Below are 27,180 nucleotides of genomic sequence, written 5' to 3' on the forward strand. Positions count from 1 at the left end.
TGTGCGATGCAGCCCGCTACTTTATTGAATGGGAAAATGATCAAGGTCCAGATGGCGGTTGTTGGAGCAATGTTAAAACAGGTTACTTTCATCCCCTTCTTTTCAGGCGGAGCAGGAGCGTCTCCCACCGCAGAGGCGGCCGGACAAAGCAGTGCGGGAGGAAGCCCCCTCCGTTCTCTCGCTGCAGACCAACAGAGCAGATGCCAGGGAGCACCTGGGGAACGTGGCAGACCAGGTGACGCAGCGAGAGGAAAACGTGCCCCGCAAAGACAAATGGAGTGCTTACAAAATCCACCGGACTGACCTGGAGCAGATGGTGCCCGCACTGGCAGCCGTCAAGGGTACGTGTCTCTGCGCTGCCCCCCCACCTCTACAATCCAGCCCCGCCTGATGGATCGAGCAGCTCCTCCATCTGATGGCTCTCGGGGATTGGCTAGTGTGGGCGTGGGCCCGATCTGGGATTGTCACTTGGGAAGGCTGCTGCGCCTGCTGGTGTTGGGACTAGGAATGTCATGCTGGGAAACCAGGAGATGGTCGGTCTACTAGGCTGGGACAGTGGAGAGGGAGCTTTACTCTGTATCTAACCCATGCTAAACCTGCCCTGGGAGTGTGATGGGACAGTGCAGAGGGAGCTTTTTTTTTATTCGTTCATGGGATGTGGGCGTCGCTGGCGAGGCCGGCATTTATTGCCCATCCCTCATTGCCCTTGAGAAGGTGGTGGTGAGCCGCCTTCTTGAACCGCTGCAGTCCGTGTGGTGAAGGTTCTCCCACAGTGCTGTTAGGAAGGGAGTTCCAGGATTTTGACCCAGCGATGATGAAGGAACGGTGATATATTTCCAAGTCGGATGGTGTGTGACTTGGAGGGGAACGTGCAGGTGGTGTTGTTCCCATGTGCCTGCTGCTCTTGTCCTTCGAGGTGGTAGAGGTCGCGGGTTTGGGAGGTGTTGTCAAAGAAGCCTTGGCGAGTTGCTGCAGTGCATCCTGTGGATGGTACACACTGCAGCCACTGTGCGCCGGTGGTGAAGGGAGTGAATGTTTAGGGTGGTGGATGGGGTGCCAATCAAGCGGGCTGCTTTGTCCTGGATGGTGTTGAGCTTCTTGAGTGTTGTTGGAGCTGCACTCATACAGGCAAGTGGAGAATATTCCATCACACTCCTGACTTGTGTCTTGTAGATGGTGGAAAGGTTTTGGGGAGTCAGGAGGTGAGTCACTCGCTGCAGAATACCCAGCTTCTGACCTGCTCTTGTACCCACAGTAATTATATGGCTGGTCCAGTTATGTTTCTGGTCACTGGTGACCCCCAGGATGTTGATGGTGGGGGATTCGGCAATGGTAATGCCGTTGAATGTCAAGGGGAGGTGGTTAGACTCTCTTGTTGGAGATGGTCATTGCCTGGCATTTGTTTGGTGCGAATGTTACTTGCCACTTATGAGCCCTGGATGTTGTCCAGGTCTTGCTGCATGTGGGCTCGGACTGCTTCATTATTTGAGGGGTTGCGAATGGAACTGAACTCTGTGCAATCATCAGCGAACATCCCCATTTCTGACCTTATGATGGAGGGAAGGTCATTGATGAAGCAGCTGAAGATGGTAGGGCCTAGGACACTGCCTTAAGGAACTCCTGCAGCAATGTCCTGGGGCTGAGATGATTGGCCTCCAACAACCACTACCATTTTCCTTTGTGCTAGGTATGACTCCAGGCACTGGAGAGTTTTCCCACTGATTACCATTGACTTCAATTTTACTCGGGCTCCTTGGTGCCACACTCGGTCAAATGCTGCCTTGATGTCAAGGGCAGTCACTCTCACCTCACCTCTGGAATTCAGCTCTTTTGTCCATGTTTGGACCAAGGCTGTAATGAGGTCTGGAGCCGAGTGGCCCTGGCGGAACCCAAACTGAGCATCGGTGAGCAGGTTATTGGTGAGTAAGTGCCGCTTGATAGCACTGTCGACGATACCTTCCATCACTTTGCTGATAATCGAGAGTAGACTGATGGGGCGGTAATTGGCCGGATTGGATTTGTCCTGCTTTTTGTGGACAGGACATACCTGGGCAATTTTCCACATTGTCGGGTAGATGCCAGTGTTGTAGCTGTACTGGAACAGCTTGGCTAGAGGCGCAGCTAGTTCTGGAGCACAAGTCTTCAGCACTACAGCTGGGATGTTGTCGGGGCTCATAGCCTTTGCTGTATCCAGTGCACTCAGCCGTTTCTTGATATCACGTGGAGTGAATCGAATTGGCTGAAGACTGGTTTCTGTGATGGTTGGGATATCGGCAGGAGGCCGAGATGGATCATCCACTCGGCACTTCTGGCTGACGATGGTTGCAAACGCTTCAGCCTTGTCTTTTGCACTCACGTGCTGGACTCCGCAGGATCGGGATGTTTGCAGAGCCTCCTCCTCCCGCTAGTTGTTTAATTGTCCACCACCATTCACGACTGGATGTGGCAGGACTGCAGAGCTTTGATCTGATCCGTTGGTTGTGGAATCGCTCAGCTCTGTCTATAGCATGTTGCTTCCGCTGTTTAGCATGCATGTAGTCCTGAGTTGTAGCTTCACCAGGTTGGCACCTCATTTTTAGGTACGCCTGGTGCTGCTCCTGGCATGCTCTTCTACACTCCTCATTGAACCAGGGTTGATCCTCTGGCTTGTTGGTAATGGTAGAGTGAGGAATATGCTGGGCTATGAGGTTACAGATTGTGCTGGAATACAATTCTGCTGCTGCTGATGGCCCACAGCGCCTCGTGGATGCCCAGTTTTGAGCTGCTAGATTTGTTCTGAATCTATCCCATTCAGCACGGGAGTAGTGCCATACAACACGTTGGATGGTATCCTCAGTGCGAAGACGGGACTTAGTCTCCACGAGGACTGTGCGGTGGTCACTCCTACTAATACTGTCATGGACAGATGCATTTGCGACAGGTAGATTGATGAGGTCGAGGTCAAGTAAGTTTTTCCCTCGTGTTGGTTTGCTCACCACCTGCCGCAGGCCCAGTCTGGCAGCTATGTCCTTCAGGACGCGGCCAGCTCGGTCAGTCGTGGTGATACCGAGCCACTCTTGGTGATGGACATTGAAGTCCCCCACCCAGAGTACATTTTGTGCCCTTGCTACCCTCAGTGCTTCCTGCAAGTGGTGTTCAACATGGAGGAGGACTGATTCATCAGCTGAGGGAGGGCGGTAGGTGGTAATCAGCAGGAGGTTTCCTTGCCCATGTTTGACCTGATGCCATGAGATTTCTTGGGGTCCGGAGTCAATGTTGAGGACTCCCAGGACCACTCCCTCCTGACTGTATATCACTGTACCGCCACCTCTGGTGGGTCTGTCCTGCCGGTGGGACAGGACATACCCAGGGATGGTGATGGAAGAGTCTGGGACGTTGGCTGAAAGGTATGATTCTGTGAGTATGGCTATGTCAGGCTGTTGCTTGACTCGTCTGTGGGACAGCTCTCCCAATTTTGACACAAGTCCCCAGATGTTAGTGAGGAGGACTCTGCAGGGTCGACTGGGCTTGGTTTGCCTTTGTCGTGTCCGGTGCCTAGTGGTCCGATGGGTGGTCCATCCGGTTTTATTCTTATTATGACTTCTTTTAGCGAGATTTTACAACTGAGTGGCTTGCTAGGCCATTTCAGAAGGCAATTAAGAATCAACCACATTGCTGTGGGTCTGGAGTCACATATAGGCCAGACCGGGTAAGGACGGCAGGTTTCCTTCCCCTAAAGGACATTAGTGAACTCTGTATCTTACCTGTGCTGTACCTGCCTTGGGAGTGTTTGATGGGACAGTGTAGAGGGAGCTTTACTCTGTATCTAACCCGTGCTGTACCTGCCTTGGGAGTGTTTGATAGGACAGTGTAGATGGGATGAATGACCTACTCCTGTTTCTATGTTAGAAGCTGGAAGATATGAGAGGCCTCCTCCTGTCCCTCTGTCACAGGTGGAGGGGCTGAGTGGCTTCCTATCCCTCTGTTACAGGTTGAGGGGCTGAATGGCCTCCTCCTATCCCTATGTTACAGGTTGAGGGGCTGAGTGGCCTCCTCCTATCCCTATATCACAGGTGGAGGGGCTGAATGGCGTCCTCCTGCCCCATGCCACAGGTGGAGGGGCTGAATGGCCTCCTCCTGACCCTCTGTTACAGGTGGAGGGGCTGAATGGCCTCCTCCTGACCCTCTGTTACAGGTTGAGGGGCTGAGTGGCCTCCTCCTATCCCCATGTTACAGGTCGAGGGGGCTGAGTGGCCTCCTCCTGTACTTATGTCACAGGTGGAGGGGTTGAATGGCCTCCTCCTGCCCCATGCCATAGGTGGAGGGGCTGAGTGGCCTCCTCCTGCCCCAATGTCACAGGTCAAGGGGTTGAGTGACCTCCTCCTGTCCCTATATAACAGGCTTGAAGGGCTGAATGGCCTCCTTTTCCTATTTCACACGGTCGAGGGGCTGAGTGGCCTCCTCCTACCCCATGTCACAGGTCGAGGGGCTGAGTGGCCTCCTCCTAACCCATGTCACAGGTCGAGGGGCTGAGTGGCCTCCTCCTATCCCTATATCACAGGTTGAGGGACTGAGTGGCCTCCTCCCACCCCATGTCACAGGTCGAGGGGCTGAGTGGCCTCCTCCTACCCCATGTCACAGGTCGAGGGGCTGAGTGGCCTCCTCCTACCCCATGTCACAGGTCGAGGGGCTGAGTGGCCTCCTCCCACCCCATGTCACAGGTGGAGGGGCTGAGTGGCCTCCTCCCACCCCATGTCACAGGTGGAGGGGCTGAGTGGCCTCCTCCTACCCCATGTCACAGGTCGAGGGGCTGAGTGGCCTCCTCCTATCCCTATTTCACAGGTGGAAGGGCTGAGTGGCCTCCTCCTGTACTTATGTCACAGGTCGAGGGGCTGAGTGGCCTCCTTCTACCCCATGTCACAGGTGGAGGGGTTGAGTGGCCTTCTCCTGTACTTATGTCACAGGTGGAGGGGTTGAATGGCCTCCTCCTGCCCCATGCCATAGGTGGAGGGGCTGAGTGGCCTCCTCCTGCCCCAATGTCACAGGTCAAGGGGCTGAGTGGCCTCCTCCTACCCCATGCCATAGGTCGAGGGGCTGAGTGGCCTCCTCCCACCCCATGTCACAGGTCGAGGGGCTGAGTGGCCTCCTCCTACCCCATGTCACAGGTCGAGGGGCTGAGTGGCCTCCTCCTACCCCATGTCACAGGTGGAGGGGCTGAGTGGCCTCCTCCCACCCCATGTCACAGGTGGAGGGGCTGAGTGGCCTCCTCCCACCCCATGTCACAGGTGGAGGGGCTGAGTGGCCTCCTCCTACCCCATGTCACAGGTCGAGGGGCTGAGTGGCCTCCTCCTATCCCTATTTCACAGGTGGAAGGGCTGAGTGGCCTCCTCCTGTACTTATGTCACAGGTCGAGGGGCTGAATGGCCTCCTTCTACCCCATGTCACAGGTGGAGGGGCTGAGTGGCCTCCTCCTACCCCATGTCACAGGTGGAGGGGCTGAGTGGCCTCCTCCTGTACTTATGTCACAGGTCGAGGGGCTGAGTGGCCTCCTCCTACCCCATGTCACAGGTCAATGGGCTGAGTGGCCTCCTCCTACCCCATGTCACAGGTCGAGGGGCTGAGTGGCCTCCTCCTATCCCTATAACACAGGTCGAGGGGCTGAGTGGCCTCCTCCTGCCCCATGTCACAGGTTGAGGGGCTGAGTGGCCTCCTCCTGCCCCATGTCACAGGTTGAGGGGCTGAGTGGCCTCCTCCTGCCCCATGTCACAGGTCGAGGGGCTGAAGGTGCTCCTCCGATGAATGTTGCCCGGTGATTAATGGTCTGGGGTCTCCGTTGTTTCCAGACGGCACAGTGGTGGTGGTGGTGAGCAAGGCCAATGTGCTGCAGGCCATCTATTTCCAGGACAGCAGCATGAAGCAGACGTTTGAGAAGTTCCCGGAGGTGGTGCTGATGGACGCCACGTACTGGTGGGACGGCCTGCGGCTGCCCACCTACCTGCTGCTGGTGATCGACGGCAATGGGGAGAGTGAGCTGGTGTGCCTGTGGTTCATGCAGAACGAGGAGCGTGAGACCGTCAAACAGCTGCTGCGCATCTTCAAGCAGAAGAACCCGGCGGCGGAGAGGATCCGGGCGGTGATGAGCAGCGGGAGGCCGTGCCGTGGGGAGGTGGTCTCCGAGGTCCTGCCCAACTCCAGGCTCCTGACCTGCCTCTTCCACACCCTGCGCACCTTCCGAGGGGACGTGACCGCCGAGAAGTTGCATGTGACCGCAGGGCAGCGGTAAGAACAGAGGGGCGTCCAGACTGGGGGGGGGGGGGGGTGTCCAGACTGGGGTGGGGGGGGGGGTGTCCAGACTGGGGGGGGGTGGGGGGTGTCCAGACTTGGGGGGGTGGGGGGTGTCCAGACTGGGGTGGAGGGTGACGGGGGGTGTCCAGACCGGGGTAGGGGGTGGCGGGGGGTGTCCAGACTGGGGGGGTGCGGGGGGTGTCCAGACTGGGGGTGGGGGGGGGGTGTCCAGACTGGGGGGGGGTGGGGGGTGTCCAGACTTGGGGGGGTGGGGGGTGTCCAGACTGGGGTGGAGGGTGACGGGGGGTGTCCAGACCGGGGTAGGGGGTGGTGGGGGGTGTCCAGACTTGGGGGGTGCGGGGGGTGTCCAGACCGGGGTAGGGGGTGGTGGGGGGTGTCCAGACTAGGGTGGGGGGTGGCGGGGGGTGTCCAGACCGGGGTAGGGGGTGGCGGGGGGTGTCAGTCCTGGCTCTGACCAGCCTCCCCCACCCCACCCTTCCCACACTTGCTGTCTGGGCTCACACATTATCAGTGGCCCTTGGTGAGGTGTCAGAGAGCTGCTGATACCCCAGTGTGGGTCAGTGCCTTCAGGAGAGGGGCGAGAACATCAGAGAGAGGAAATATCTATCTATTTGTCTCTCTGTATATCTACATCATATATATATATATATATATACACACACACACCTCTTATCTAATTATCTCTGTCCATATCTATTAGCTGCATGTCTCTTTATGTATCCATCTGTCAGTTTATCAACTTAGTGTCTCTCTTAATGTCTGCCTATCTGTCTCCCTCTAATGTCTCCAGCCATATCTTTATATCTATAAAACTATCTACCGATATAATCAACAACAGCAACAACTTGCATTTATATAGCGCCTTTAACGTAGTAAAAAGTCCCAAAACGTTTCACAGGAGTGTTATCAAAAGAAATTTGACACCGAGCCACATAAGGAGGTATTAGGACAGGTGACCAAAAGCTTGGTCAAAGAAGTAAGTTTTAAGGAGGGTCTTAAAGGAGAAGAGAGAGGTGGAGAGGTTTAGGGAGGGAATTCCAGAGCTTAGCATCTAGGTAGCTGAAGGCACGGCCGCCAATGGTGGAGCGATTAAAATCGGGGATGGGCAATAGGCAAGAATTGGAGGAGTGCAGAGACCTCGGAGGGTTGTAGGGCTGGAGGAGGTTACAGAGATAGGGACGGGGGAGGCCACGGAGGGGTTTGAAAACAAGGATGAGGATTTTAAAACCGGACTGGGAGCCAATGTAGGTCAGCGAGCACATGAGAACAGGACTTGATGCAAGTTAGGATATGGGCAGCAGTGTTTTGGATGAGCTCAAGTTTACACAGGGTGAAAGATGGGAGGCCGGCCAGGAGAGCATTGGAATGGTTGAGTCAAGGGGTAACAAAAGCATGGAAGAGGGTTTCAGCAGTAGATGAGCTGAGGCAGGGACGGAGACGGGCGATGTTACGGAGGTGTAAGTAGGCAGCCTTGGTGATGGAGAGGATATAGGGTCAGAAGCTCATCTCGGGGTCAAATAGGACACCAAGGTTGCGAACAGTCTGGTTCAGCCTCAGACAGTGGCCAGGGAGAGGGATGGAGTCGGTGGCTAGAGAACGGAGTTTGCGGCAGGGACCAAAGACAATGGTTTTGGTCTTCCCAATGTTTAATTGAAGGAAATTTCTGCTCATCCAATACTGGAGGTTGGACAAGCAGTGTGACAAATCGGAAACAGTGGAGGGGTCGAGGGAGGTGGTGGTGAGGTAGAGCTGAGTGTCGTCAGTGCACATGTGGAACCTGATGTGTTTTCGGACGATGTCACCGAGGGGCAACGTAGATGAGAAATGGGAGGGGACCAAGAATAGATCCTTGGGGGACTCCAGAGGTAACGATGCAGGAGCAGGAAGTGAACCCACTGCAGGTGATTCTCTGGCTATGACTGGATAGATAAGAATGGAACCAGGCGAGGGCAGTCCCACCCAGCTGGACGATGGAGGAGAGGCATTGGAGGAGGACGGTGTGGTCAACCGTGTCAGAGGCTGCAGACAGGTGGAGAAGGATGAGGAGGGATAGTTTACCACGGTCACAGTCACAGAGGATGTCATTTGTGACTTTGATTAGGGCCGTTTCAGTGCTGTGACAGGAGTGGAAGCCTGATCGGAGAGATTCAAACATGGAGTTGCGGGAAAGATGGGCACGGATTCAGGAGGAGACAACACGTTCAAGGACTTTGGAGAGGAAAGGGAGTTTGGAGATGGGGTGGTAGTTTGCAAGGACAGAGGGGTCAAGGGTGGGTTTTTTGAGGAGGGGGGTGATGACGGCAGATTTGAAGGGGAGGGGGACAGTACCTGAGGAGAGGGAACTGTTAACAATATCAGCTAACATGGGGGCCAGGAAGGGAGGTTGGGTGGTCAGCAGTTTGGTGGGAATAGGGTCGAGGGAGCAGGAGGTGGGTCTCATGGTCAAGATGAGCTCGGAGAGGGCATGAGGGGAGATAGGAGAGAAACTAGAGAAAGATGTGAGTTCAGGCTGGGGCAGGGGGGAACCGGAGGGGAAGTTTGGCTCGGTGGGCTAGGGGGAGGGAGGGAAAAGGCAGAGGCAGCTGAACGAATGGTCTCAATCTTAGTGACAAAGTCCATGAGCTCCTCGCACGTGTTGTTGGAGGTGAGGGTGGAGGGGGCAGGGGAGAGGGGTTTGAGAAGACGGTTTGTAGTGGAGAAGAGAAGCCGGGGATTATCTTTACATTCCAGGATGATCCTGGAATAGTGAGCAGTTTGAGCAGAGGAGAGCAGGACCCGATAGTGCTTTATGTGGTCCAGCCAGATCTGGCGATGAATGGCTAAACCAGTTGTCCGCCATAAACGTTCAAGTCTGCGTCCCTTGGACTTAAGGGAGCAGAAATGAGGGCCGTACCAGGGGAACGACCAGGGTGAGAGAGAGAGTAATGGTTTTAATGGGGACAAGAGCATCAAAGGTGGAGGTGAGGCTGTGATTGAGCAGATCGGTAGTTGCAGAAATGTCGTGGTGAATGGAGGGCCAAAGGCTGGAGAGTGGGGAATTTGAAAGTCCCGTTGTCAGTGACTTGGGGGAGAGTTTTTTTCCCAGGGACGTATACAAAAGGAAGTGTGGTTGGGAGGGGGAAGGGGGACGTGGGTGGAGAGGGATACAAGGAAGTGATCAGGGATGGCCTTATCCGTGATTGAATCGATGGGAGTAGAGAGGCCACGTGAGAGGGCCAGGTCGATGGGGTTGTTGTGAATATGGATGGAGGAGTTTATATGGAGGGAGAGATTGAGGGAGGATAAGAGGGCAGTGAACTCAGGAGAGAGGGAAAGATGAGTTGAGATGGAGGTTGAAATCACTGAGGATGAGAAGTCGCTCGGTGCAGAGGCTGAGGGAGGAAAGCAGTGAAGATATCTCGGTGAGAAACTTGGCGTGGTATTTGGGTGGACGATAGAGAACGAGGATTTTAAAGGAGAGGTGAGAGGGGCAGAACAAGGTGAGATGCTCAAAGCATGAGAAGGTGCTAGAAGAGTAGGGGGACAGACCAAGGTGTGTATTGGTGATAAGGACCACACCCCCAGCGTGGCGGTCTGGACGGGGCAAGTGGTGGAAGGTGTAGCCAGGTGGGGAGGTTTCATTAAGGGGGAGGTATCATCACCCGTCAGCCAGGTTTCCATCCAGGCCATGGTGTCGATGCAATCATCCACAATAAGCTCATGGGTGGCGGGGGCCTCGTTCACAAGTGAACAGACATTCTGGAGGGAGATGCGGAGAGGGGTGGCGATAGCTGATCCACTGGCAGAGTCCACAGGGTCAGCGCTGGGAGGGGTGAATGGGATGGGAAGGAGTCCGGCAGGAATAGCCCCCAGCGGGAGCACTGGGCGGGAAGGTCGGTGAGAGAGTAGGATGGGGCAGTGACGAGTGCCTCGATGGGCCCTTCGGAGGATGATGAGGGGCACAGAGGGAAGCAGTAGGCTGATCAAAGAGGGAGTCAAGCCTGGATCGGCGGCAGGAGAGTAGGAAGGTCCAGGAGTGCTGAAGGGTTGGAGTAGGGATTTAGTACCCGAGAGGGGAGGAATGAAAGGAGGCAGGATGATGGGAGAGAGGGGCCTAGGAGGGGTAAAGAGAAAAAAGGGGGAAAAAAATGGAAAATAGAAGCTGTGGTCTCGTGCCCGGAGCGGCATTCAAAGCAACACGTGAATGGACACAGAGAATCTGAAGTTACATCGGCATGGTTACATTGCAAGATTGGGATGGATATGTCCTGTTACTAAACGGGGAACAGAGAGGAGACAATAGGAGGGAGTCCACAGTTAAAGTCAGAGGTCCTGTGGTGGGATAAAGTTGATGTAGATAGGGTGGAGTCAGCTTGGAGCATCAACCAACTGATGTCCAGGTTCGGTGACAGGGTGTGGAGGGTGAGTGAGTCCAGAAGCTATTTGAAGAGTAGAGTATCGGAGGACGCACTGCTGGGGGGGATTTCCGTGGGGATGAAGAGCCAGGAGGTTTGGAGAATCGATCGCAGAGCAGAAGAACGATGGTGAAGTTGGAGGTCACTGTAAGATCTAGAAGCAGCGGAGGAATGGACTTCGGCCAAGGGGAGTGAATTTCTGGCCAGGAACCAGAGTGTAGAAAAATAAAGCTGAAATACCAGTAGTACAGTCATAAACTCAGCAGGTAATAGCTGGGGGATGGGCTGTGGGCTGGACAAAGTTACCTTAACTCTTAAGCAGCTGAGTCTTCCAGTGGAGTAGCGTAGTGTTGAGAAGTCGAGGAATTTAGAAGCCAAATTTGAGCAAAGATCCAGTTTTCTCTGATGTAAACAAAGAGCAGGCCCGGTCGGGGAATGGGCAGTGGGCCCAGGTAAGTTTAAACTTGCAGCTTGAACTTGTGGGTAGGGGTAAAATGCACCCACTATTAGAGCCAGGGAATTTAACCAGTGGAAGAGAGGAGATTGGGGGAGAAAGGGCAAAGGATGGCAATGGATGACCAAGGATAGGATTGTCCAGCAAAGGAGCTCCCGAGGGAGCAGCCAGCCCGAGAGCCATGACATCAGTCTACGACTCTGTCCATCTATAACTTTATCTATCTATTTGTCGAACAATCTCATTTCTGTCTCTCTGTCTTTCTGACTATTTATGAACATGTAAAATGGGCGTGTAATTGACAAATGAATTTCAATATAGATAAGTGTGAGGTGGTACATTTTGGTAGGAAGAATAAGGGGGCCACATACTCCTTGGATAATAAGAGTTTAAATGGGGTAAAGGAGCAGAGGGATCTGGGGTTACAGATACACAAATCACTAAAAGTAGCAACACAGGTTAATAAGGCCATTTATTAAACAAAAAAGCAAACCAAGCACTGGGGTTCATTTCAAGAGGGATAGAATTGGAAAAGCAGAGAAGTTATGTTAAAGTTTTATAGAACCTTGGTTAGACCACAATTGGAGTAGTGTGAACAGTTCTGGTCTCCATATTATAAAAAGGATATAGAGGCACTGGAGAAGGTGCAAAAAAGATTTACCAGGATGATACCACAACTGAGAGGTTATATCTATCAGGAAAGATTGAGCAGGCTGGGGCTCTTTTCTCTAGAAACGAGAAGGCTAAGGGGTGACCTGATGGAGGACTTTAAAATTATGAAAGGGTTTGATAGGGTAGACGTAGAGAGAAGATGTTTCCTCTTGCGGGGGAGACCAGAACTAGAGGCCATAAATATCAGATAGTCACTAATAAATCCAATAGGGAATTCAGGAGAAACTTCTTTACACAGAGAGTGGTTAGAATGTGGAACTCACTATCACAGGAGTGGTTGAGGCAAATAGCATAAATACATTTAAGGGGAAGCTAGATAAACACATGAGGGAGAAAGGATTGGAGGATATGTTGATGGGGTTAGATGAAGTAGGGCGGGAGGAGGCTCGAGTGGAGCATAAACACCGGCATGGACCTGTTGGGCCGAATGGCCTGTTTCTATGCTTAAATTCTGGGGATGTTGGCATTGCTGGCAAGGCCAGCATTTATTACCCATCCCTAATTGCCCTTGAGAAGGTGGTGGTGAGCCGCCTTCTTGAACTGCTGCAGTCCGTGTAGTGAAGGTTCTCCCACAGTGCTGTTAGATAGGGAGTTCCAGGATTTTGATCCAGCGATGATGAAGGAACGGCGATATATTTCCAAGTCGGGATGGTGTGTGACTTGGAGGGGTGCAGGTGGTGTTGTTCCCATGCACCTGCTGCTCTGATCCTTCTCGGTGGTAGAGGTCACGGGTTTGGGAGGTGCTGTCGAAGAAGCCTTGGTGAGTTGCTGCAGTGCATCCTGTGGATGGTACACACTGCAGCCACTGTGCGCCGGTGGTGAAGGGAGTGAATGTTTAGGGTGGTGGATGGGGTGCCAGTCAAGCGGGCTGCTTTGTCCTGGATGGTGTCGAGCTTCTTGAGTGTTGTTGGAACCGCTGTACTCACCCAGGCAAGTGGAGAGTATTCCATCCATCCATCTCTCTCTACCTGAGCTAGAGAAGCTCAGCAGGTCAGGCAGCATCTGTGGAGAAAGAAACAGAGTGAACCTTTCAGGGTTTCAGAGTCAGAACTGAGTTCTGACGATGGGTCTTCGACCTGAATCGTTAACTCTGTTTCTTTCTCCACAGACGCTGCCTGACCTGCTGAGCTTCTCCAGCATTTTCTGTTTTTATTTCAGATTTCCAGTATCCGCAGTATTTTGCTTTTGAAAGGGATGATGGTGCAAGGCGAGGAGATGATAATGAGACGAGCATAGAAACAGAAGATGGGTCCAGAGGAGATGTAAATGGTTACAGCAGAATAGAAGAGTTGGAGGGAAACATGGAAAATCTGGCAGAGTGGAGAGGGTTGCCGTGGCCCCGGGAATGTGGTGGGAGAAAGGCAGGTGGACCCCAGGGGTGTGGACCAACCCACCGGCCATGTACTGATAGGGGATCCCCACCCCAAGCACCAGTCCACACCACCCCCATTCCCAGTGGCTCTGGTACAGTCATCCTCCATTACGAGCATCAGCTGTCCGAGAGAAGATAGAAGCAGTGGTTAAGGTGTAAAGTTGTTAAACTCAATATTGAGGCTGGAAGGTTGTAAAGTGTCTAATAGAAAGATGAGGTGCTGTTCCTCGAGCTTGCATTGAGCTTCATTGGAACAGTGTAAGAGGCCGAGGACAGAGAGGTCCGAGTGGGAGTGGGAAGGGGAATTAAAATGGCAAGCGACCGGCAGGTCAGGGTCACACTTGTGGACTGAGCAGAGGTGTTCAACAAAGTGATCACCCAATGGAGAGGAAGACTGCATTGTGTGCAGCGAATACAGTTTACGAAGTGGAAATAAGTACAAGCAAATTACTGAGCATTTCCCAGCATCTTCTCTCTTTATTTCATATTTCCAGTGTCCGCACTATTTTGCTTTTGTTTCTCGATATCTGTTGCTGCCTTTATCTCCGTTTTTTCTTTGTTTATAAAAGTCTTTTGTCTGTTGTTCAAACATCACAATTTAGATGTCAGACCTTCAAATTGTTAAAACCGATTGAGAGAGAGAGAGAGAGAGAGAGAATGCAAGCCAGTAATTTGCTGCCAAATTTTCTAATCTTCGGGAAGAACTCGGAGATTTGCCGATCTGTAGTTAACCTTGTAGTTGTGCCAACCGGATCGGGAACCTCAGATTAATCTCAGTTACCTCAGCCCTAAGCTCTGGAATTCCCTCCTTAAACCTCTCCGCCTCTCTACTTCTCTCTCGTCCTTTAAGACGCTCCTTAAAACCCATCTCTTTGACCAAGCTTTTGGTCACCTGTCCAAATATCTCCTTTTGTGGCTCAACGTCAAATTTTGTCTGATAATCGCTCCTGTGAAGCGCCTTGAGACGCTTTACTACGTGAAAGGCGCTATATAAATACAAGTTGTTGCCCATTTGCATCAACCAGCCCTTGTGGCCTTAAAGGGACAGGCACCTGAGCAGCGGAATAATACATTGCATCTCGCGTGTCCTTATGGATGGCGTATCCGGGAGCAATGCCAGGGAAGGAGCGGGAGCATTTCCTAATCTTGTTTCTTCCCCCCTCCCTTTCAGAAACCTGTTGCTGCAGATCCTCCACAACATGTGTTACGCGGCCTCGGCCGAGGAATATGACCTGTTGTACCATCAGCTCCTCGACACCAACACCCAGCGAGCCATCGACTACTTCCACAAGAACTGGCACGACAAACGCAGCCAGTGGGTGGAGGGCTTCAAGCACGAGACCGAGAGCTACTTGACCAGCACCATCAACCGCGTGGAGGCTCTGAGCCAGAAGCTGAGGACCATGGTCGGGAAGTTCTCGGACTCAGCCTCCTTCGTCCGAGACCTCCTGAAGGCGATCGACTCGCTGCGGACGGAGTGCGACTACCGGGCGGTGCGAATGTTCCAGAAGGCGCCCGTCGTGGCCCTGGAGGCAAGCTCCGCCGCCTCCGGCTACTTTGGCCTGCTCACCAACTTTGCCTTCTGCCGCGTGCAGAGCGAGCTGGAGGAGTCGCAGTGGGTGACCTTCCTCTCGGTGGAGGCCGAGCACGCCCAACCCGTCTCCCGCCGGAGAGCCATCGCCGCGGGCCAAGCCAGCTGCCAGTGCGCCTTCCACACCTCCATGAAGCTGCCCTGCCGCCACATCCTGGCCTTCCGCCAGCTGCGGGGGTCCGACCTCTTCGAGCCCTCGCTCTGCTCCAGCCGCTGGACCCGGGAGCACTACCTGAGGAACCACCCGGTCTTCCGCACCAGCCCCCCACCGCCCGAGGCCAGCTCCCCCGTCAAGCCAGCGGAAGCGCCGAGCCAGCGGGTGACGGTGCAGCAGGAGCGATACCGCCAGGCATTCAAGGTAGCTCAGAAACTGTCCTCGCTCGCTGCCGAGTGTCCCGCCGAGGAGTTTGACGACTGCTTGGCGGTCATGACCGCTATCACCAACATCTGGGCCAGAGGTGGCCAGGTACAAGTCACCGAACTGAACGGTTGGTAGAGACACGGCTTCCGAGAATCAGTCGCAAATTACAACGACCAAAAAAAAAATGTAGATAACGGGACAGTGGGAATGTAAAATGGGAGGTCAGGCAGCAGGTCGGTCGGCGTCCGAAAGAGAGAGGTTTCGGGCAGAGTCTCAGCCAGTTCCGACTCGAAGCCATAACCGCCTGTCTCTCTCCCACGTGATGCTGATCGACCTGCTGTGGTACTTCCTGCCCTGTCCCCAACAGGTACGATGTACTTGATACCTGTGAGGGTAAGGTGAACGACTGCTGGGGAAGGATTGTCACAATGCTGACCCGGGCACTGTGGAGCAGGGGATTGTCCAAAGTGGGGGGGAGGAGCAGACTAGAAAGGTGGTCGTTAACGGGGATTCAATAATTAGTGGGATAGATAGCGTCCTCTGCAGCCACGATCGAGAGTCCGAAGGGTGTGTTGCCTCCCTGGTACCAGGGTAAGGGATATCTCGATGCGGCTAGAGAGGAATTTGGAAAGGGAGGGGGATGATCCAGTTTTCTTGGTCCATGTTGGGACTCGTGAGATAGGAAAGAACCTCGGTCCTCCTGAGGGAGTTTGAGGAGTTAGGAGCTAAATTAAAAGGCAGGACCTCGAGGCTAATAATCTCTGGATTATTACCCGAGCCACATGCAAATTGGCATAGGGACAAACAGATTTGGAAAAGTTAACAGGTGGCTAAAGGAATGGTGTGGGAAAGCAGGGTTCCATTTCATGGGACACTGACACCAGTACTGGGACAGCAAGGAGCTGGACTGCTGGGATGGACTCTACCTGGGACTAAGGTCCTAGTGGAAAGGGCAAGTAGGGCTGTAGAAAGGATTTTAAACCAATTACAGAGGAGGAGGGCTCAGACAAAAATAAAAATAGCTTAAAGACTAAAAGGAGGGATGAGAGCGAAGTCCGGATCTTTAGTAGTGTTAAAGGTAATATAAATACTTTGGGTTCAGAAACAAATATAGGAAATAACAAAATAACTGATCAAAATACAAACAGAGGTGATTAAAAAAAACAAGGAATGTGATAAGTTAAAATGTGTGTTAAAAACAGCATCAGGGCAAAAGGGCAGGACAGGATCCATAGCCCAATTCAAAGTTCGATACACTAATACACGTAGCATAAGAAATAAAACAAGTGAATTAGAACTGAAAATTCAGCTTAAAGTGTCCGATGTAGGGGCCATCACTGAGACCTGGGACAAGCTGGGCATGACTGGGAGATACATATTCCAGGTTATAAATTCTTTAGAAAGGACAGGGAAATTGGAAAAGGAGGAGGAGCAGCAATATTGGTTACGGACACTATCACAGCATTAGAGAGTGGGCTATCAGTAAGGGTGAGCAGGCAGTAGAAACTCTCGGGGTAGAATTGAGGAATAGAAAAGGATGTAAGACATTGGTGGGAGTTGTCTACAGATCTTCTGATAGCAGTGATAAAGTAGCAGGATAGATAAACACAGAGATCAGAGAAACTTGTTGCAGAAGCAGAGTGGTTATAATGGGAAACTTTAATTTTCACACAAACTGGGAGGAGCAGAACAGCTCGAGTCCCACAGGCAGTGAATTTACTGAGTGTATTCGAGACAATTTCCTGGAACAATATGTTCATGAACCAACCTGAGAACAGGCCACATTAGATTTAGTGATGAGTAATGAGCCTGAATTAGTCACCAATCTAATGGTAAGGGAACACCTAGCTAATAGTGACCATAATATGATTGGATTCGATATTAGGTTTGGGAGGGAGATGGTGAGTCACGAACTAAGGCTTTAAATTGAGGAAAGGCGGACTTTGGAGGATGAGGCAGGAATTGACCGCAGTAGACTGGGCAGAACTATTAACGGATAAAACTACAAATGAACAGTGGGAGGTGTTCAGAGCAGTATTTGGGAGAATACAAGACCTGTTCCATCTACAGGGTGAGAGCTGTACTTGTGTAATTAAATAACCTTGGTCAACAAGAGAAGTGAGAGATAGTATCAAACTAAAAGAAAGGGCTTATAGAAATGCAAAGAACAGGAGAGATCGGGGGGATTGGGAGAGATATAAAGAACAGCAAAGGGATACAAAGAAAATAGTAAGAGCTGCAAGAAGGGAATAGGAGAAAAAACTTGCGAGGGACCAAGGATCACACGAAAGGATTTTACAGGAATATTAAGAGAAAGAAGGAGGCTTGAGGGTAATGTGGGCCTCTTAAAGACACACCCAGGTGATATAATTGGAAATCGGGAAACGGCAGACTCGCTAAACACTTACTTTGTCTTGTTCTTCACAGTAGAGGGTGAGGATAAAGTACCAGAGGTACGAGGAAAACTAAAAATCAATCAGGGGGAGGAACTTATTGGATTTAATATAAGTCAATAAATGGTAATGGAGAAAATAATATTATTAAAGACAGACAAAGGACCTGATGGTTTCCACCCCAGGGTATTAAAAGAGATAGGTGAGTAAATTGTAGATGCTCTCGTCATGATCTCCCAAAACTCTCTCGATTCAGGAATTGTCCCCTTGGATTGGAAAATTGCCAATGTCACTCCACTATTTAAGAGGGGTAAGAGAGATAAACCAGGAAATTATAGGCCTGTTAATCCGACGTCAGTTGTGGGGAAGTTACTGGAATCTATTAAGGACAGAGTGACTGAGCATTTGGACACTATGAACTGATCAGAGTGAGCCAGCATGGATTTGTAACGGGTACGCCTTGTCTAACGAATCTCATTGAATTTTTTGAGGAGGTAACTAACGTGGTAGATAAGGGAGTGTCGATGGATGTTATTTATATGGACTTCCAGAAGACATAGAAAAGATACAGAACAGAAGGGGGCCATTCGGCCCATCGTGTCCGCGTCGGCTCGAAGAACAACCAGGTGCCCATTCTAATCCCACCTTCCAGCACCCGGTCTGTAGCCCTGCAGCTTACAGCACTTTAGGTGCAGGTCCAGGTACTTTTTAAAAGAGTTGAGGGTCCCTGCCTCTACCACCAATTCAGGCAGCGAATTCCATACACCCACCACCCTCTGGGTAAAAAACCTTTTCCTCATGTCCCCTCTAATCCTTCCGCCAATCAGCTTAAATCTATGTCCTCTAGTTCTTGAACTCTCCGCTAGGGGAAACAGGTACTTCCTGTCTACTCTATCTGGGCCCCTCATAATTTTGTACACCTCAATCAAGTCTCCCCTCAGCCGCCTCTGCTCCAAGGAAAACAACCCCAGCCTATCCAATCTCTCCTCATAGCTGCAATTTTCAAGTCCTGGCAGCATTCTTGTAAATCTTCTCTGCACTCTCTCCAATTACGTCCTTCCTGTAATGTGGTGACCAGATCTGCGCACAATACTCCAGCTGTGGCCTTACCAGCGTTTTATACAGTTCCATCATTACATCCCTGCTTTTGTATTCTATACCTTGGCTAATAACGGAGAGCATTCCGTATGCCTTCTTCACAACCTTATCTACCTGTACTGCCACCTTCAGGGACCTGTGCACATGCACTCCAAGGTCTCTCACTTCCTCTACCCCTCTCAATATATTCCCGTTTACTGCGTATTCCCTTTTACGTTCGACAAGGTTCCACATAAGGGACTGTTAATAAAAATGAGTGCACATGGAATTGGAGGCAACCTATTGGCTTGGAGAGGGAATTGGTCAGGAGGTAGGAGACAGAGCGTGGGGATAATGGGAATGGACCGAAGTAGGCAGGATGTGACTAGTGGTGTCCCCCGGGGACCTGTACTGGGGCCTCAGCTGCTCACTTTATTTATAAATGACTTGGATGAAGGAATAGAGAGCCGTATATCTGAGTTTACTGACGACACTAAGTTAGGTGGCACAGTAAATAGTGCAGATGGGAGCAGGAAGTTGCAAAGGGACATTGATAGATTCAGTGAGTGGGCAAAACTGTGACAGATGGAGTTCAATGTGGGAAAGTGTGAGGTCATCCACTTTGGACCTAAGAAAGATAAATCAGAGTATTTTCTAAATGGTGAGAAGTTATGAGCTGTGGAGGAGCAGTGAGATTTAGGGGTCCAAGTACAGAAATCGCTAAAAGCAAGTGGACAGGTACAAAAAATAATTAAAAAGGCTAAAGAAATGTTGGCCTTTATCTCAGGGGGCTGGAATACAAGAGGAGGAAGTTATGTTCCAGCTGTACAGAGCTCTGGTTAGACCACATCTGGAGATACTGCATTCAGTTCTGGGCACCGCACCTCAGGAAGGATATATTGGCCTTGGAGGGGGTGCAGTGCAGATTCACCAGGATGATACCGGGGCTAAAAGGGTTAAATTATGAGGACAGGTTGCAGAGACGAGGCATGTATTCCCTCGAGTATAGAAGATTAAGGGGTGATCTAATTGAGGTGTTTAAGATGATTAAAGGATTTGATAGAGTAGATAGAGAGAAACTATTTCCTCTGATGGAGAAGACCAGAGCAAGGGGGCATAACCTTAAAATTAGAGTTAGGCCATTCAGGGGTGATGTCAGAAATCAGTTCTTCACACAAAGGGGAGTGGAAATCTGGAACTCTCTTCCTCCAAAAAGAGAGGTTGGTGGTCAATTGAAAATTTCAAAAGGGAGATTGATGGATTATTTGTTAGGCTGTGGCAGAAGGGTTGGTAACCAGAGGACACAGACTTACGGTAATTTGCAAAAGAACCAAAGACGACATGAGAAAAACATTTTTATGCTGCGAGTTGTTCTGGTCTGGAATGCGCTGCCTGAAAGGGCGGTGGAAGTAGATTCAATCGTAACTTTCAAAAGGGAATTGGATAAATACTTGAAGTGGAAAAAATTGCAGGGCTCTGGGCAAAGGGCAGTGGAGTGGGACTAATTGGATCGCTCTTTCAAAGAGCTGGCACAGGCACAATTGGCTGTATCATTCTATGATTCTACAAGGGTTACAGAACCAAGGAGGGTGGAAGTAGTTAAGATACAAATCAGCCATGATCTAATTGAATGGCGGAATAGGCTCGAGGGGCTGAATGGCCTACTGCTGGACCTATGGTTCCTATGTCTGTTATTTCAGAAAATGTTTGCTGATGATCCTAAAATTACTATTTATTTCTGTTTGACGCTCTCTCGCTGTCTTCATACACCTGCATGCACAGTAATAACGGTGTTAGAGGGCGTGCAGAGTAATAACGGTGTTAGAGGGCGTGCAGAGTAATAACGGTGTTAGAGGGCGTGCAGAGTAATAACGGTGTTAGAGGGCGTGCAGAGTAATAACGGTGTTAGAGGGCGTGCAGAGTAATGACGGTGTTAGAGGGCGTGCAGAGTAATGACGGTGTTAGAGGGCGTGCAGAGTAATAACGGTGTTAGAGGGCGTGCAGAGTAATAACGGTGTTAGAGGGCATGCAGAGTAATAACGGTGTTAGAGGGCGTGCAGAGTAATAACGGTGTTAGAGGGCGTGCAGAGTAATAACGGTGTTAGAGGGCGTGCAGAGTAATAACGGTGTTAGAGGGCGTGCACAGTAATAACGGTGTTAGAGGGCGTGCAGAGTAATAACGGTGTTAGAGGGCGTGCACAGTAATAATGGTGTTAGAGGGCGTGCAGAATAACAACGGTGTTAGAGGACGTGCAGAGTAATAACGGCATTAGAGGACGTGCAGAGTAATAACGGTGTTAGAGGACGTGCACAGTAATACCTTTTATTACTATGCGTGTCTTCTATCACTTTTATTACTGGGTGCCCTCTAACACCTTTTATTACTGGGTGCCCTCTAACACCTTTTATTACTGGGTGCCCTCTAACACCTTTTATTACTGGGTGTCCCCTAACACCTTTTATTACTGGGTGCCCTCTAACACCTTTTATTACTGGGTGCCCTCTAACACCTTTTATTACTGGGTGCCCTCTAACACCTTTTATTACTGGGTGCCCTCTAACACCTTTTATTACTGGGTGTCCCCTAACACCTTTTATTACTGGGTGCCCTCTAACATCTTTTATTACTGGGTGCCCTCTAACACCTTTTATTACTGGGTGCCCTCTAACACCTTTTATTACTGTGTGTGTCCTCTAACACCTTTTATTACTGTGTGTGTGTCCTCTAATATCTTTTATTTATACTCGTGATCTCTAAAGCGCTATCAGGGGTCTTCTACAGACCATCTAGTAGTGGCAGGGAGGTGGAGGAATAAATATGTAATTAAATCTATGAAATGAGTGGAAGATGTAGATTAATAACCATGGGTGATTTCAACTACCCTCAAATATACAGGCAAGAAGAGGTAGGTGGCGGGGAAAAGGGAATGGAGTTTTTACAAGTGTGTTCAGGACTCCTTTCTTACCCAGTGTGTGAGAATCCAAACAAGAGAGGAATCAGTGCTGCATTTGGTAATGGGTAATGAACCAGAGCAGATAAGGGAAGTAAGCAAAGGGGAACATCTCGGGCAATAGCGATCACAACATAATAAGGTTTAAGATTGAGTTTGAGAAGGACTTAAGTAAGACAAAGACCAAAGTAATAGTTTGGAAAAAGCTAATTTTGAGGGGATGAGAATGGAACTAAGGAAAATAAATTGGAAAAAATATTGACGAACAAAGAAATGGAACAGCAGTGGGAAATATTTCAAACAGTGATCAACAGAATCCAGCAGAAATAAATTTTGCCAAAATCAAGAACAAACTCGCCAGTAATGATACACCATGGATGAATAAAGAGCGAAGGGTCAAATTGAAACTGAACAAAAAGGCATAGTCGAAGTACACAGACAATAAAGGAGAGGATGACAAGAGGGAATATGAAGAGGTTAGAAAAGAAATCAATAAAACAATTAGGAAAGTAAAGAGGAACAACAAAATTAAATTATCAAGGAATATAAAAAGAAATAATAAAGTATTCTACAGACACATAAATAACTAAAGAAAAATCAGGATAGGGATCGGGACAGGGCCACTAAGGGATACACACGATAAACTCACAGGAAATGGCAGAAATATTGAATAGCTACTTTGCCTCAGTATTTATTTACCGGGGAGACTGACAACGTGGACAGGATATTAGAAAAGAGATCAAAAAAGATATAAAGCATTTAAGATAGAAAGGGGAGAAATAATTGATAAACTAATCAAACTTAGAGAGGATAAAACCCCTGGTCCGGATGGATTGCATCTGCGAATATTAAAAGTAATTAGGGAAGAGATAGCAGAGGCCCGATTACATATATATAAACATTCATTAGAAAAGGGAATGGAGCCAGAGGACTGGCGGACAGCTCTATTTAAAAAGGGAGTTCGAATCAGTCCAGGGAACCATAGACCAGTTAGCTTAACATTGGTGGTAAGAAAGATAATGAAATCTTTACTCAAAGATGTAAAAGAAAACGTCTAGAAACCAAAAGTATAATAAAGAATAGTCAGTACAGATTTCAGAAGCTAAGGTCATGCTTGACCAAACTTATTCTTTGAAGAAGTAATAGAGAGGGTAGACAAGGGTAATGTAGTAGATGTAATATATTTGGATTTTCAAAGGGCCTTCGTTAAGGTACTGCATTATAGGTACTGCATCATGACTAAGGTCAGAGCGCGTGGAGTCAGGGGACAAATAGCAGAATGGATAGCAAGCGACAAAACAGAAAACAGAGTAGAGGTTAAGAGAAGTTACTCAGAGGGGCAAAAGGTGGGAAGTGTTGTTCCACAGGATCGGTGCTGGGACCACTGTTATTCACCATTTACATCAACGATTTAGACTCTGGAATCGGAAGTACAATTTCAAAATTTGTAATTGTATATTATATTATACACCAAATTGGGGGGTATAGTTAATACTGAGGAGGACAGCGACAAAATACAGGAAGACATGAATAAACTTTCAGAATGGGCGTGTAATTGGCAAATGAATTTCAATATAGATTAGTGTGAGGTGGCACGTTTTGGTAGGAGGAATAAAGAGGCCACATACTGTTTGGATAATAAGAGTCTAAATGGGGTAGAGGAACAGAGGGATCTGGGGTACAGGTACACAAATCACTAAAAGTTGTGACATAGGTTAATAAATCCAATTTTTAATAAAGCAGACAAAGCACTGGTGTTCGTTTCTAGAGGGATAGAATTGAAAAGCAGAGAAGTTTGGTTCAACCTTTATCGAACCTTAGCTGCACCAGAATTGTGCACAGTTCTGGTCTCCATATTATATAAAGGATATAAAGGCGCAGGAGAAGGTGCAAAAAAGATTCACAAGGATGATACCAGAGCTGAGAGGTTATACCTATCAAGAATGATTGAACAGGCTGGGGCTCATTTCTCTGGAAAAGAGAAGGCTGAGGGATGGCCTGAGAGAGGACTTTAAAATCATGAAAGGGTTTGAAAGGGGAAACATAGAGAGGAGATGTTTCCACTTGTGGGGGAGTCCAAAAATATAAGAGAGTCACTAATAAATCCAATCGGGAATTCAGGAGAAACTTCTTTACCCAGAGAGTGATGAGAATGTGGAACTCGACTACAAGGAGCAGTTGAGGCGAATAGTACAGGTGCATTGAAGGGGAATCTAGATAAACACATGAGGGAGAAAGGATTGGAGGGTGAGATGAAAAGGGGTGTGAGGATGCTCATGTGCAGCATAAACACCGGCATGGACCAGTTGGCTCAAATGGGCTGTTTCTGTGCTGTACATTCTTTGCAATATGTATTATTACTGTGCGTGTCCTCGATCACCTATTATTATTGTGCGCGTCCTCTGTCACCTATTATTACTGTGCGCGTCCTCTGTCACCTATTATTACTGTGCGCGTCCTCTGTCACCTATTATTACTGTGCGCGTCCTCTGTCACCTATTATTACTGTGCGCGTCCTCTGTCACCTATTATTACTGTGCGTGTCCTCGATCACCTATTATTATTGTGCGCGTCCTCTGTCACCGATTATTACTGTGTGCGTCCTCTGTCACCTATTATTACTGTGCGCGTCCTCTGTCACCTATTATTACTGTGCGTGTCCTCGATCACCTATTATTATTGTGCGCGTCCTCTGTCACCTATTATTACTGTGCGCATCCTCTGTCACCTATTATTATTGTGCGCGTCCTCTGTCACCTATTATTATTGTGCGCGTCCTCTGTCACCTATTATTACTGTGCGCGTCCTCTGTCACCTATTATTACTGTGCGTGTCCTCGATCACCTATTATTATTGTGCGCGTCCTCTGTCACCTATTATTACTGTGCGCGTCCTCTGTCACCTATTGTTACTGTGCGCGTCCTCTGTCACCTATTGTTACTGTGCGCGTCCTCTGTCACCTATTTTTACTGTGCGCGTCCTCTGTCATCTATTGTTACTGTGCGCGTCCTCTGTCACCTATTATTACTGTGCGCGTCCTCTGTCACCTATTATTACTGTGTGCGTCCTCTGTCACCTATTATTACTGTGTGCGTCCTCTGTCACCGATTATTACTGTGTGCGTCCTCTGTCACCTATTTTTACTGTGCGCGTCCTCTGTCATCTATTGTTACTGTGCGCGTCCTCTGTCACCTATTATTACTGTGCGCGTCCTCTGTCACCTATTATTACTGTGTGCGTCCTCTGTCACCTATTATTACTGTGCGCGTCCTCTGTCACCGATTATTACTGTGTGCGTCCTCTGTCACCTATTATTACTGTGCGCGTCCTCTGTCACCTATTATTACTGTGCGCGTCCTCTGTCACCTATTTTTACTGTGCGCGTCCTCTGTCATCTATTGTTACTGTGCGCGTCCTCTGTCACCTATTATTACTGTGCGCGTCCTCTGTCACCTATTATTACTGTGTGCGTCCTCTGTAACCTATTTTTACTGTGCGCGTCCTCTGTCACCTATTATTACTGTGCGCGTCCTCTGTCACCTATTATTACTGTGCGCGTCCTCTGTCACCGATTATTACTGTGCGCGTCCTCTGTCACCTATTATTACTGTGCGCGTCCTCTGTCATCTATTGTTACTGTGCGCGTCCTCTGTCACCTGTTATTACTGTGCGTGTCCTCTGTCACCTATTATTACTGTGCGTGTCCTCTATCACCTATTATTACTGTGCGCGTCCTCTGTCACCTATTATTACTGTGCGCGTCCTCTGTCACCGATTATTACTGTGTGCGTCCTCTGTCACCTATTTTTACTGTGCGCGTCCTCTGTCATCTATTGTTACTGTGCGCGTCCTCTGTCACCTGTTATTACTGTGCGTGTCCTCTGTCACCTATTATTACTGTGCGTGTCCTCGATCACCTATTATTACTGTGCGTGTCCTCGATCACCTATTATTACTGTGCGCGTCCTCTGTCACCTATTGTTACTGTGCGCGTCCTCTGTCACCTATTATTACTGTGCGCGTCCTCTGTCACCTATTGTTACTGTGCGCGTCCTCTGTCACCTATTATTACTGTGCGCGTCCTCTGTCACCTATTGTTACTGTGCGCGTCCTCTGTCACCTATTATTACTGTGCGCGTCCTCTGTCACCTATTATTACTGTGCGCGTCCTCTGTCACCTATTATTACTGTGCGCGTCCTCTGTCACCTATTATTACTGTGCGCGTCCTCTGTCACCTATTATTACTGTGCGTGTCCTCGATCACCTATTATTATTGTGCGCGTCCTCTGTCACCGATTATTACTGTGTGCGTCCTCTGTCACCTATTATTACTGTGCGCGTCCTCTGTCACCTATTATTACTGTGCGTGTCCTCGATCACCTATTATTATTGTGCGCGTCCTCTGTCACCTATTATTACTGTGCGCATCCTCTGTCACCTATTATTATTGTGCGCGTCCTCTGTCACCTATTATTATTGTGCGCGTCCTCTGTCACCTATTATTACTGTGCGCGTCCTCTGTCACCTATTATTACTGTGCGTGTCCTCGATCACCTATTATTATTGTGCGCGTCCTCTGTCACCTATTATTACTGTGCGCGTCCTCTGTCACCTATTGTTACTGTGCGCGTCCTCTGTCACCTATTGTTACTGTGCGCGTCCTCTGTCACCTATTTTTACTGTGCGCGTCCTCTGTCATCTATTGTTACTGTGCGCGTCCTCTGTCACCTATTGTTACTGTGCGCGTCCTCTGTCACCTATTATTACTGTGCGCGTCCTCTGTCACCTATTATTACTGTGCGCGTCCTCTGTCACCTATTATTACTGTGCGCGTCCTCTGTCACCTATTATTACTGTGCGCGTCCTCTGTCACCGATTATTACTGTGTGCGTCCTCTGTCACCTATTATTACTGTGCGCGTCCTCTGTCACCTATTATTACTGTGCGCGTCCTCTGTCACCTATTTTTACTGTGCGCGTCCTCTGTCATCTATTGTTACTGTGCGCGTCCTCTGTCACCTATTATTACTGTGCGCGTCCTCTGTCACCTATTATTACTGTGTGCGTCCTCTGTCACCTATTTTTACTGTGCGCGTCCTCTGTCACCTATTATTACTGTGCGCGTCCTCTGTCACCTATTATTACTGTGCGCGTCCTCTGTCACCTATTATTACTGTGCGCGTCCTCTGTCATCTATTGTTACTGTGCGCGTCCTCTGTCACCTGTTATTACTGTGCGTGTCCTCTGTCACCTATTATTACTGTGCGTGTCCTCTATCACCTATTATTACTGTGCGCGTCCTCTGTCACCTATTATTACTGTGCGCGTCCTCTGTCACCGATTATTACTGTGTGCGTCCTCTGTCACCTATTTTTACTGTGCGCGTCCTCTGTCATCTATTGTTACTGTGCGCGTCCTCTGTCACCTGTTATTACTGTGCGTGTCCTCTGTCACCTATTATTACTGTGCGTGTCCTCGATCACCTATTATTACTGTGCGTGTCCTCGATCACCTATTATTACTGTGCGCGTCCTCTGTCACCTATTGTTACTGTGCGCGTCCTCTGTCACCTATTATTACTGTGCGCGTCCTCTGTCACCTATTGTTACTGTGCGCGTCCTCTGTCACCT

At 49.6% G+C, this 27,180-nt stretch overlaps 1 protein-coding gene across 5 annotated transcripts in view; it reads left to right on the forward strand.

The window, feature by feature from the left end:
• The window catches only part of LOC137311560 (zinc finger SWIM domain-containing protein 1-like), a 69,878-nt gene that overhangs the window by 33,803 nt on the left and 8,895 nt on the right, over nt 1–27,180 (forward strand). For 3 of the 5 annotated variants that reach the window (XM_067978686.1, XM_067978685.1, XM_067978687.1), the window contains exons 5-7: nt 107–341; nt 5,823–6,258; nt 14,349–15,256. In XM_067978686.1, the coding sequence (XP_067834787.1) occupies nt 107–341; nt 5,823–6,258; nt 14,349–15,256 (1,579 nt within the window). The remainder of the gene's footprint in view (nt 1–106; nt 342–5,822; nt 6,259–14,348; nt 15,257–27,180) is intronic. The other 2 variants (XM_067978688.1, XM_067978689.1) reach the window with 2 other exon arrangements.

This window comes from Heptranchias perlo, unplaced genomic scaffold (genome assembly GCF_035084215.1).
Source record: "Heptranchias perlo isolate sHepPer1 unplaced genomic scaffold, sHepPer1.hap1 HAP1_SCAFFOLD_358, whole genome shotgun sequence".
Taxonomy (NCBI): Eukaryota; Metazoa; Chordata; class Chondrichthyes; order Hexanchiformes; family Hexanchidae; genus Heptranchias; species Heptranchias perlo.